This window comes from Xiphophorus hellerii, chromosome 7 (genome assembly GCF_003331165.1).
Source record: "Xiphophorus hellerii strain 12219 chromosome 7, Xiphophorus_hellerii-4.1, whole genome shotgun sequence".
NCBI lineage: Eukaryota > Metazoa > Chordata > Actinopteri > Cyprinodontiformes > Poeciliidae > Xiphophorus > Xiphophorus hellerii.
Window position 1 is genome coordinate 31,396,148 of NC_045678.1, and position 12,320 is coordinate 31,408,467.

General features: G+C 38.5%; 1 protein-coding gene across 1 annotated transcript; it reads right to left on the reverse strand.

Annotated features, from left to right (window-relative positions):
- Positions 1-6,071: 6,071 nt before the first annotated feature.
- LOC116722863 (sterile alpha motif domain-containing protein 9-like) lies at positions 6,072-11,766 on the reverse strand. Its single transcript, XM_032567225.1, has 3 exons — positions 11,741-11,766; positions 8,657-8,663; positions 6,072-8,006 (listed from the first exon to the last, which is right to left on the reverse strand). The coding sequence occupies exons 1-3, from the start codon at positions 11,764-11,766 to the stop codon at positions 6,156-6,158; spliced, it is 1,884 nt and encodes a 627-aa protein (XP_032423116.1). The 3' UTR covers positions 6,072-6,155.
- Positions 11,767-12,320: the final 554 nt, after the last annotated feature.

Sequence of the window (12,320 nt, forward strand, 5' to 3'; positions counted from 1 at the left end):
CAAAAAATCAAATCAGCCAAGTGAGCGATTGGTGACCTGTCCAGTGTGTACCCTTCCTCTTGCCCTTTGACCCCTGGAGATGGGAACCAGCACCCTCTGAACCTGAAGTGTTCTAGTTAAAGTATGGATGGAAATAAAAATCACTTTTGTTAAAAAGTGATTTACTCTGCTGCCAGCTGGAGAGGAACTGCTTTAGAGTCCAGCACAAAATATTAAAACGCCTGAAATAATTTAATAAAAACTGTAAATTGGAGGCTTCAGTTTTCTCTGCATTCATGTTATATAGTTAAGTTGAAATTGTTTGCCTCTGTCATCTTGAAGTTCTTGTTCAGTAATAAACCTTTAAATTTCAATTATATTTTTTATTTGCTTTTTATCTTTAAACTGTTTGTCACAATTTTTGATAGACAGAAATTTTAAATAACTATCAGATACTGAAAGCTGAGGTTGTTCTGGAGAAAAGAGCAAAAATACAGACTCAATCCAAAATTGAGAATTTTACAGCCATAAAATAAAAAAAATACCAGGCGTCACAGTTACAATTATGGTCATAAGAGGGTTAAGATAAATAAGTTTATTTGATCAAATTTCAATAAGTGGCCCAGTGTTGGCTTTGTTAGGAAGTCTTCTTGTTAAAGGGAAATTTTTCCTCTCCACTTGAATCCTAAATATGAGGCATTTCTCTCAGTTATCTTTAACCAATGTACATAATTTGTGCAGTTTTAGAAAAATACAGACTACATAAAAGCAGGTGACCTTATTCTTTTTCACAACAACACAAACAGATCTTGGTTTTGCTGCACACAAGAAAAACACGTATTGACTGGTCTGGTTTTGCTTCCTGTCTGGTCGGGTCTTTAGTTGGGTTTATCTTGATTCTGGTTGGCCTTTCTTCCTCCAACAGAACCAACACACAGCTCATTGACAGCTGCCATTGTACACCAGCTCATACTGCCAGACCTAACTCTAGACTGCCACCTTCAGGCTTCTCCTGATCAGTTAATAACAGTTTCAGGTTTTATTTTCCCCTCCGTGGGCTGCCACCTTATCGTGGTGGAGGGGTTTGACTGTCCCAGAGATCCTAGGAGCTGTCAGGGGCTTCATGAATCTGGGTGGGGTCCGCTGTGTCAAGCGGCTCCTAGGGGAGGAATTGGACCAAGAGCAGCCCGAAGACGACTAAGATAAGATAAGATAAATCTTTATTGTCATAAAGGACAACGAAATTCAAAGGGTGCCATCAGTCAGTGCACATGCCCAAAAACAAAAAATAAGTGTCTCACAATTCACACACAACGCAAGAATCAACAAACAACTGGCAAAAAAAAAAAAAAAATAAGAACAGCCACATTCTCACATCCATCATTCATGATGATTAATGGTTGTTTTTGATTGCATTTAGTTTTGTTATTGCTGTCGGGTAGAAACTGTCTCTGAGACGGTTGGTTCTGGTTCTGGTTGCTCTGTATCTTCTGCCTGAAGGCAGCAGTGTGAACAGAGAAGGTCCGGGGTGAGAAGTGTCCTTTGTGATGTGTTGTGCTTTTCTTAGACAGCGGTCGCTGTGAGGGGAGAGGGCAGCCAATGATTTTTTGGGCTGTATTCACAACCCTTTGGAGAGCTTTCCTTTGAGCCGCAGTGCTGCTGTTATACCAGACGCAGATACAGTAGGTCAGTATGCTCTCTATGGAGCACTTGTAGAAGGACACCAGCAGCTTCTCCTTGATGCTGTTCCTCCTGAGAACCCTCAGGAAGTTCAGTCTTTGCTGGGCCTTTTTTATCAGCTCCAAGGTGTTCATGTTCCATGTGAGGCCCTGCTCAATGTGGACCCCCAGGAACCGGAAATCAGCTACCCTCTCCACACATTTTCCCCCAATGGTTAGTGGTGTAATGTCCGTTTTATTCCTCCTGTAATCTATTATGAGTTATTTTGTCTTTGAGTTGTTGAGGAGCAAATTGTTCTCCCTGCACCACTGCAACACCACTTAGAGATACAGACAGATGTCAGAGTTTCCCCAAGTGTCTTAAAGCTTGGTGGGCCACAGGGCTTTATGTTCCCCCCTCCAGGCTAAGCTATTTGGAAAGTCTTCCTGCTAAAGGGAAGTTCTCATGTCCGCTGTTAAGAGTCTTCAATATGAGGCAGTTTTAGAAAAACACAGTAGACTACATAACGATAGGTGGCATGATCTTTCTTCACAGCAGCAAGAACAGATCTTGGATTCACTCCACGTATGAAATGAATGGAAGGCTACATAAAGGAAGGTCTGATCTTATTACAGCATCAAGGACAAATCTTGGATTTATTCCACGCTTGAAAAACATCCACGCTTGAAAAACACGGTAGGCTACATAAAGGTAGGAGGTCTGATCTTATTTTCAGTTTTGTCTGGTTTTGCTTCCAGCCTGGTCCTGTTACTGTTTTTCTTCAAGTCTTGTCTTGATCATCTTTTTGTTAATTTTTTTTGCTTCTGCTCTGGTTTTGTCTCATCGTCCGATCTTATATTTGTCTGGTCTTGGTTTGATTCAAGTCTTGGTTTTGGTGTTCTTTGATTCCGGTCTTGTTTTTCCTCTGGTCCTTTATTTTCTTCTGGTCCTGATTTGTGTCTTGTCCTTTTTTTTCTATTCTTCCGTTGTTGTTTTGCGTCCGATCTGGTCTTGCTTCTTAATTTTTCCTTTTTTGCTTCCGGTCTGGTTTTGCGTCTAATCTTGTTTTTGTTTTACGTCAGGTAATCTTTCTCTTTTTTTCCGGTCTGGTTTTATATCCAATCTGGTAGTGGTTCCGGTTTTATCTTGCTTCTGCTCTGGTTCCTTTTTGCGTCTTTTCTAGTTTTGCTTCCGATCTCGTACTGCTTCTTTTTTGGTCCTTTTTTTTTGCTTCTGGTTTTATTTTCCCCTCCGTGGGCTGCCACCTTATCGTGGTGGAGGGGTTTGAGTGTCCCAGAGATCCTAGGAGCCGTCGGGGGCTTCATGCCTTTGGGTGGGGTCCGCTGTGTCAAGCAGCTCCTAGGTGAGGGATCGGACCAAGAGCAGCCCGAAGACGACTAAGAAATACTGACAGATGTCGAGGTTTCCACAGTGTCTTTAAAGCTTGGCGGGCTGCAGGGCTTTATGTCCCCCTCCAGGCTAAACTATTTGAATGAAAAACATGTTAGGCTACATAAAGGTAGGATTTTTTTAATCTCATTTACAGCTTTGTCTGGTTTTTCTTCCTACCTGGTCCTGTTTCTGTTTTTTGTCAAGTTTTGATCATCTTTTTGTTTTTGTTTTTTTGACATGTGAGGCTACATAAATGTATTGGATCTGATCTTTGTCAAAGTAAGAAGATCAGATTTTCAGTTGTTCCATGCATGAAAAAGTCTCATCTTGTCAGGCTTCCGGCCTGTTCTTGTTTTTCTTCTGATCCTGTTTTGGTCGTTTTTTATCTTCAAGGATACAAAACGACTTGATGAATCTAAAATACTTAAAATTCTAGTCATGCAAACTACAAATAATCTTTTTTTTCTCAACATGTATATTTGTTGAGCACAAGCTAAAGATTCAGTTTTTCAGATTGTACTGTCATGTCAATAGACTCTGTATAATTTTTTTAATAAGTTAAATACTAACTTAAAGAGCTCTTTCAAGAACACATATTATCTTATTCTGATAGTTTTCTTCAGTGTTTTTCTGTAGGTTTTTTGGTGATTATCTCTTTTTAAAATTTCCCTGACAGACTTTCCAACTAGTAATTTGAGTTTTCTTCAAAAGTCTCTGCTGCCCGACTCTACAGCACCTTTTCCAGACCTTTCAGAATAATTTGATGCTCAGTAAATTCATCTTTAGTTGTAGATATGCTCTATGTACGTGACTCAGCACCTGATTCTTTCTCCTTCCTCTTTTATCCAGTTTTTTACTTTCAAGTCATTAGTGGCCTCCATGTCTCCCTGACGAGTGTTTTCCACCGCCACATCGTGTTAGTATTTATTTGTTAAGGCTGAAGGAGCTGTGTATCAACTGGGTGCAACCTAATGGTAAATAGTTGAACAAATCAATGAAATAATTATTATTCTTGAACAGTATCTAAAAATGTTATCACCAGAACTTCAGGTGTGGATAAAAGAACATAATCCAAAGACTGTGAAGGAGGCTGCTGGACTGGCTGGTGTTTGTGGCTGCGAGGAGGAGGAACTGTTGAGCTTTTCAAAGCTGGACAAAGGATGGCTGCAATCAATCTCCAGTTTTAGCTGTGGGTAAGCTACCTGTAAAATAGAAATTTGGCTCAACGTTTCAGGGGGAAAATCCCATTTGTTATGTGCACAGGAGGGTCATATCAAACCTATGTTTGTTCAAAATGCTAAGTTGCCCCAGATGTGTTTTGTGTCCAGGAAAGAGACTCAAAATGCCGGAGCAATGCATCAATTAATGGAGACTTCAGTGGAGCTCAGCGGTCAGGCACTGAAGGCCCTGATTGATACAGGGAGCACACAGACTTTGGTCCAGTGCAGGTACGTCTCACTCCAGTTTGTTTTCACCAGTGAAACCATTCCAATCTGCTGCATCCATGCTGACAAAAGTTTCCAACAGCAGATGTTTATGTGACTATAAAAAGACAACATACAAAGTCTCTGTTCCAGGTAAAAATGTAGTTCATTATATATGGCGAAAATAAGCTGCTGAATGTTGTTTTAAGAAAGAAATTAATAAAAGCTAAATGGATTACCTTTAAATGAAGATCAGTTGGAGCAAACTACTTACGCCACAACGAGAGGAAAGTGAAACTTCAACAGCCACCAGGTAACTGCCTCAGTTCAGGTGAAGAGGTGGAGCTCTTCACCTGTGTTCCTCACTGGCAAAGACACCTGTTCGTTCACACCTGCATAATGTGCAGCGTACGGAGCTCTTTTTCATCCATCCAACCAGGGACGGACTAGAGCGGCTACACAACAGCCTGAAGTTCAACTGACCACAGCAATCGGTCATCAGTGGCGGACGTCACAATATTTCATGACTCACAACAATATTTAACAGTTGGTACGACAAATACATCATCCACATTATCCCAATAGAACTGATGCTCATAAAATGAATATAATTAAACATGAAACCAAGTAGAAGTGTATGGAGGACCAAAACTGGCAATAACAAAAGCAGAAATATGTATATGTTTTGATTTTTCCTTTTCCTTATACATGCATTGTTTATATATTTCCTGGTCTCCTCTTTTTATTTTATAGAATGCGTTTCTGCCTCATTATGCAAATGAGAAGGGTGGTGGGTGTCTTAAAGCTTCAACTTCTGCCCATTGGATGGTGTTGCACTGCACAGCTGAATCTAATTTCATCTAAGCTGGCCGTTTAGATTAAAGATGTCGGCCTACGACCAGTTTATCAGTGAGCTGAAGCCTAGCAACTTTATTAGAAAATAATGATATAACTCCTGACTTTTTTTCTGTAGACACTCAGAAACTGTGTTTCAGATGTCGACCGTCAGGTTTTTCATAGTTTAGACGAAGCGGCTGGAAGTAAAAAGACAAATAAATGTAAAAAACAACCCATGGAAATAAAAAGTACTTCCTGGAGAAAATAAATCAGAAACAAAAAATATATCTATATAGGAAAAACAAAAATACATATTTTGACAAAGTAACAAACAGGCAAAATAAAAAATCTATATTTCTGCTTTCATATTTAATTATGTCAATTTTGGTCCTCCATAAGTGGTAAACTGTGTTTGTATAACCTTCAAACATTTGGATTAATTAAATTAAATTCAATTGTTGAAATTGTGTTTATTCATATAGAATCAATTGACATGTCATCTCAAGGCACTTTACAAAAAAGTCAATTCAATCTAATCGTACATACATTCCAACTGAACCTAATCAAACGATGCATCAAGAAAAGTTTATCATTCAGTTAAACTCAGCATGTTCTGGAAAAACCTTTTAATATATTCTACGTTGAAGTTCTTGAGACCAGTTCAAAGATTTTGATTTGAAAATATAACAAATATATTTTCAAATCAAAATAATTAATTAAATAAATTATTTAATTTATTTATTAATGTGGCTAAAACATTAATAAATAAATAAATTTTATTTTATTAACTATTAATTAATTTCTAATTAATTAATTATTTAAATTTAATTAAAAATAATAAAATTATTTTATTAATCATGATTATTATTCTGGTGTCCTCTTTCTAGATCTTAATTCCTCGTCAGAGAGGTTGTTCCCAATGAACACCGTGTCTGGAGTTAGTCCTGTCACTGTATTGAACTCTGACCTCATACAGTTCAGAAGGATGACCTTTGCAGCCTGGAGGTCTTTTTCAATAAACTGCGTTTCAATTGCAAACTGTAATTCTTCAACCTTCTCCATGTCATCAAAGTCATCAATCATCAGCAGTACAGGAACCCTCGGTGTTTGTTCATCATATTGATACATTAATAATTTGATCACCTGATCAGCCACATTAACAAAGTCAGACTTTTCCCTGAGGACGGCACAGCGATATTTGTCCCTAAGAGCCCACAGCACATGCATGGCCAAGGTCGTCCCACCACAACCAGGCAGGTGGAGGAGATTGAACAGGACACAAGCTTTTGGTTGGGAGCATAAATCAGGTATAACAGTATTCATGATGTAATCAAACTTATCCCGTTTAATGAATGGTGTTAATCCAGGTAATTCAGAGAAATGGAAATTCCACCATGATACCACTTCTCTACGGCACAACGAAGAAATCACATTGTGGACAAAATAACCTTTATCTATAAACCACTGATCGATGTCTGAGGGTTCCTCTTTCTCAACACATCCATTGCAGAAAAACCAATTGGTGTCTTTAAATAATTCTAATTGGACAGAATTATTATTATCCATTCTTTCATACTTTGCTAGTAAATGGGGGTTCATCCTGATCTGCTGTTTAAAGTAACTCAATCCACTTTTAGCCGATTCAGGATCAAAATCTAAAACAGCTACTGGTTTGAGCTCTATGAGAAATTCCAGATTTTCAAAATGGCTTGGATAAGATTTGTTTGTCACGATGACATAATGTTCAAAATTGGACTTATCCATTGAAAAGGCTCCACCTGTAATCATGTTAATCAACCTCGGACTTTGAGTTGTGTTTTTTATTGGTTTAGAGTGCTGCTCCTCTGCATTCTTACGTCGCTGTGATAGTTCAGGTATTTTCTTAACAAACCACCTATACTCAACCATAGGCTTAGCAAATGTAGTTTGGGCAAAAAGGCTCCTACAGCTAGCACCATCTCTGATGTAGAATGTTTTCTCTCTAGTCTTCTTCCTGCGACGCTTCATGTTAACGGTTTGGTAGACGTTTTCTCCACAGATGGCAAACTGAGGCTTAATGTCCACTTCAATCACAAACTTGTCAGAAGATGTTATATTTCTGTTTAGAACCTCAACAAATCGAGGAGTTTTAATACATTTATGAGCAGCATCTCTGTTCTTGTATTCAAAGTAATAATCAATGGCTAATTTTAGGGCTTTTAGGTACTTTTCTTTGCTATTAACAGCGACCCCCACTATCTTACCATGAGGTTTGTCTATTATTCCAAAATGTATGGTACCATTGGTACGACAATTCATGCAGGCAGCTGCAAACCGAATGACCTCAGTGGTGAACTTCTCCAGTTGATTTTCAATAGGTGTATTGATAAAAGCTTTAAATTCATGACAGGGTTCAATAAGGTCTGAGGCGCCTGATTCTGGGACACTAAGAATGCTGTCCTTTATATATCTGTAAGGATAATGGTATCTACCGAATGGATACGGCTCAATCGAGCAAAATGTCTGCTCATCGCTTATTAACATGATTAACTGATTTATAAGATAAATAATTTCATCTGGTACAAGTTTCACAACCTGTTCAGTTAAATCTGATACCTTAAAAAAAAAAGGACTAAAATCATAGATTTGTTTTTCAAACAGTCGTCCACATCCTTCTGTCTGAGGGCCCAGTCTGAATTTAATCCAGTTGTCGATATCCAGGAGCAGATCTTCATCCTGAAATATAAATAAAAACTAAAGTCTTTCTGTTCTCCAAATTAAATTTCTGCATTTAAAAATAAATCTAGATTAATTAATTATTTATTAATTATGCATGAATTCTGTATTTCTTCTTAAAATTAGAAGTTTAATGGTTTATACTTGTATGTGTGTAATTGAAAATAACCTTCAATATTTGCTTAGAGGTATTGTTTTCCAAATAGCTCACCGTTTTTGGTGGTACTTCAGATTCAACATCTTCTAATATGGTCTTTGTCCTTTTCCTTGAAAATTTAAATCACAAGTGATAGCTGCAAAAAAATATATATTTAAACAGTTATTGACAGAAAATAAGAACTTGTACCGAATCAAAAAATCAATTACCTTAAATTTTATTGATGATTTGCATCAATAAAATTTAAGGTAATTTTATTGATGCAATGCAAATAAAATTACCTTAAAAATAAGGTAATTTTTTTAAGCCAAATATTATGCTGTTAAAGAGAATACACGTATTATCTTTCAGTACTGAACAAATGTCTGTTCCAATAAACAACAACAAGGAGAAGCAAGGAACTGTAAATAACTGTACAACTTACCGATTCCAGAAAAACCCCAGTGATGGTCGGTGTTTGATGCTGTGTCGTCTACCAACAGGTCGAACGTACCGTCGACCTGAGAGACGTAAACCACAGAGAGCAAACACAATCTGATGAATGCAGTAAGTGATGAGGAGGGTTTTCATTCTCAGGAAATGAAACCTAAACAGTCCACATGTTTTCATACATACAGGAAGGAGTGGCCCTACAAAACAGCCTTGGACTTTGACTAGGCAGGGACTAGGTTGTGGGTCACTGAAAGATTTGGCTGATATTTATTTTGGTATCAGAAGATTTGCTATTATGCTTCATTTAATAACAAATCTTCTGATTTGGTATCATACGTCTGATTTAATACTACTACTTTATCTTTCTCTCTCTCTTGCTCTCAGTGAAGGCGGACGCTTTTTTCCTCTGCTCCCTCCCTGCCCGGCTCGCTCTGTTTTTATCTTTTTCTATATTTTTGGAGCCTTTCTTTGCACATCCTCCCAATCTACAAATTATGGATCTGGTTAACTGGTCTCTCAATGCAACTGATCAAATTTTCTCAATGAGAAGTCTGGGCACAGGAGAGCCCTCTTGTCCTGCAGGGATTCACCCTGGATTTATTCATAAAAATAGGATTTCTGCCGTTTGCAGATTCCTGGTTTATCAACAAATCTGTGACGTTCTTGGCCGAACTAGTAAACACTCAGACTGTTGGTGTGGACAGAGACACAAGTTGGATGTGAGTCTTGCTGAGACTCGCAGCCCAGCTGAGGACTCTAAAACTCACTAATGGGATGGAATCGATTTGGGAGAAATTGCTAGTTTTGCTTCAGTGGAACGACCAAACTAATTTAGATAATTGGGAACTGAGATGTATCGGAGAGACTTTAGAGAAGATTGAAATTTATAATCTACCCAACCTAAGACATTCTGTATCTGAATTGGCTTTCCCTCTGTTGCCTTGGCAGGGCTGCAGATTTCTAATCTCCTTGAAGATATGTAAACATAACGCTCCTTCCCACCCCCTGTTATCCATGCAGCTGTGGAGCTGAGTGCTACCAAGGACATTCCATTCTAGCAACCCAGAACAGGGATGAGAACTTGGAACCCAGAAAAACTACTTTAGCAACTACTTTTTAAACTCCATTTCTCCTAAGCCAGAAAAGGAATTAGACCAGAAGATACTTACTTATACTTATTTAGCAACCCTGAATGGGAGTATCTAGTTTATTTACTTTGGATCAACATTATTAGCTTTTTCTTCTTTTAGTCTTTCTTTTGGTTTGTTTTTTGTCTTTATTCTAGGCTCTTAATAGAAGCTAAGATACATTTTACATCACTGATTTGAATATTTGTCGTTTTAGTTTTAAACTTTCAAAGTAAGTTAAATTGTTTACATCCAGTGATGTCAGATCACTTTTTTCAGTAACCAGTAATCTGACGCGTTACTATTTCAAATCTAGTAGTCAGACTACAGTTACTTATCGAAATCACTTTGCGTTACTATTTTCTTTTGTAATTTAATTTTATTTCCTCTACGCGTCTTGGGGAGTGACCACCGTTTCTATGCGACAGTATCAGCAGTGACAGAAACGTCAACAATGGAGGGAGACGAGCATTTTGTTACTGGAAAAACAGGAACTAATTTGAGTTTCGCTCGCCAAGTCCGACTATTCTAAGCAGCTTTCGGCTTGTTTTTTCTAAAGTCACTTGCACATTTAATAATGAGTCGTGGGCTGCAGTTTTTGGGCTTGGAAATAAGTAGACATAAACCCCCGAATTTGACATCCAGTTAGTTTTAGTCAGGCTCTCCCTCTCTATCATTTCCCGGATGATCTGTCCCGCTGTGTCTTTGTTAATGTCAAGTTAATATATTACCTGTTGCTGACGTCGAGCTTCGCTTAGTGCTCAAAAAAACAAACATCATTTACATTAATTGTAAGGCTTCATATTGTTTTCATGTTGCCCGTTTTACATATTTTGTCCACTTGATGTCGCAGGAGAGCAAATAAAGCTCTGCGGCGCATCAGCTCATGAGTCAATCAATGGACCTTACCAAGCTCCGCCCACAACTGACCCACCTGACCGCAAGTCTCACAAACAAAGCCTGGTTGTTTCTAGGTAACATGACTGATTAGTGCGTCATTTCTAGCGGATTTTCACAATATATCAGCTACTACATGGACAGAGGAACTAACAAGTTCATGTCATCATCTGGGAGGAGGTTACTGGTTTCTCAGTCACAAGCTGGTTGCAAACCTGAGGCCAGCAGGTGTCAGTCAGTTATGGTAGATCTGAACTTTGACCTCAATATGAGAAGCTACAGTCTGATAGGAGGAACCAAAGAGCTCTGTAAAGGTAAAGGCAAATCTTCTGAAGTTGGGATATAATTAATTTAATTTCACATAAAAACCGCGGTAGAAGCCATTTGTTTGTTAAAACTTTATGAAATATATTTGTTCTGTTTGATGTTTGTTGTGAATGACGTAAACTCACAAACGAACGAGGTAATTAGTCCAACGGTTAGAAACTACAGCGGCTGTAATGAGCCACAGCAAAGGGAAACAAAGGTAAAATAACCTGAACAGGTGATCAACTCAAAACCACTCCTACCTTTTTACTCTCTCTCTCTCTTTGTAGTTTAAGCACACCTGTTACCGTGGCAACTGCCTGCTCCCCGCAAGACAAGCAAAGATTACGTTAAAAACATAACATTCAGTTTGTTACGATATCAAGTTTCCAGGCTTGATATTTATTTATCGATTATTAATCAGCGCTTCCCTGAACACAGCAGATGGTTGACAGACTAGCTGTACTTGGTGCTAACGTGGCTAACACGAGTAACAGTTTAGTCCAAAGCATTTTCTGCTAAAATAAAATCTTTAGTGTATGTCAGATACAGACACATTGCATATTGATCTGTTTAGCTAACGTAAGACTGTGTAGCAGACAGGCTTCAAGGTGTAGAAGTTGTATCAGTTCTGCTATTATGCTGTACTTAGCTAACGGGAAGCTAAGTGTGTTTGTGAGACGGCCACGCACGTGACCAGTAGAATGGGCATCAGCCAATGAAACGCGGCCCTGTGGTAAGGTCCATGGACAATATGCCATGAGTAGTGGTGACGTAACGTTTAAATTTTCGCCACAAAGATTGTTTCCGGGTACCTCTTACTCCCATTGTTTTTAACCATAGCTGCAAGAGCTGTACCATGAACAAGATGCAAAAGTTAAAATATCTGCGAGCTACTGGTACAACAACTGAGTTTTGTTGTGTGCCGTTGTGTTCAGTAATTAGCCTGTACCTTCCAGTGCTTAGTTTTTTCATTTTCCTGCTGATATCAAGGCGACAGCGGACCGTAGCAAAACTTAGCCACTAAAGCTAACACACGGTTTGTAGCTGCCTGGTATTTCAAACTTGAGGATATTGAAGATCCAGCGTCAGAAGTAGGAAGACGGACATTAAAAGGGACAGATGTTCGTGCTTCGTTCACTGGAATAATTTGTTGGAGGAAAATAATGCGGGAGGAAATTCACTGCAAAGGGAACAGGCCGAGAACAGAGGCAGCGATTCGGCACAAGATAAGTCAATGTGTGTGTGTTGATGTATGCGTTTGTGTTATATATACGCAGTTTTCCCCCAGATTAAATATGGTTATATTCATCTTTTCTCAAACTCTTATTAAGCATTATTTGGGGACGCCATGTAATGAATAAATTACTCCTCAATGTCTGTTTTTTATGTGGG

Coding starts and splice junctions, on each gene's coding strand:
- LOC116722863 (XM_032567225.1), bottom strand. CDS start 11,766: ATGGTTAAAAACAATGGGAGTAAGAG.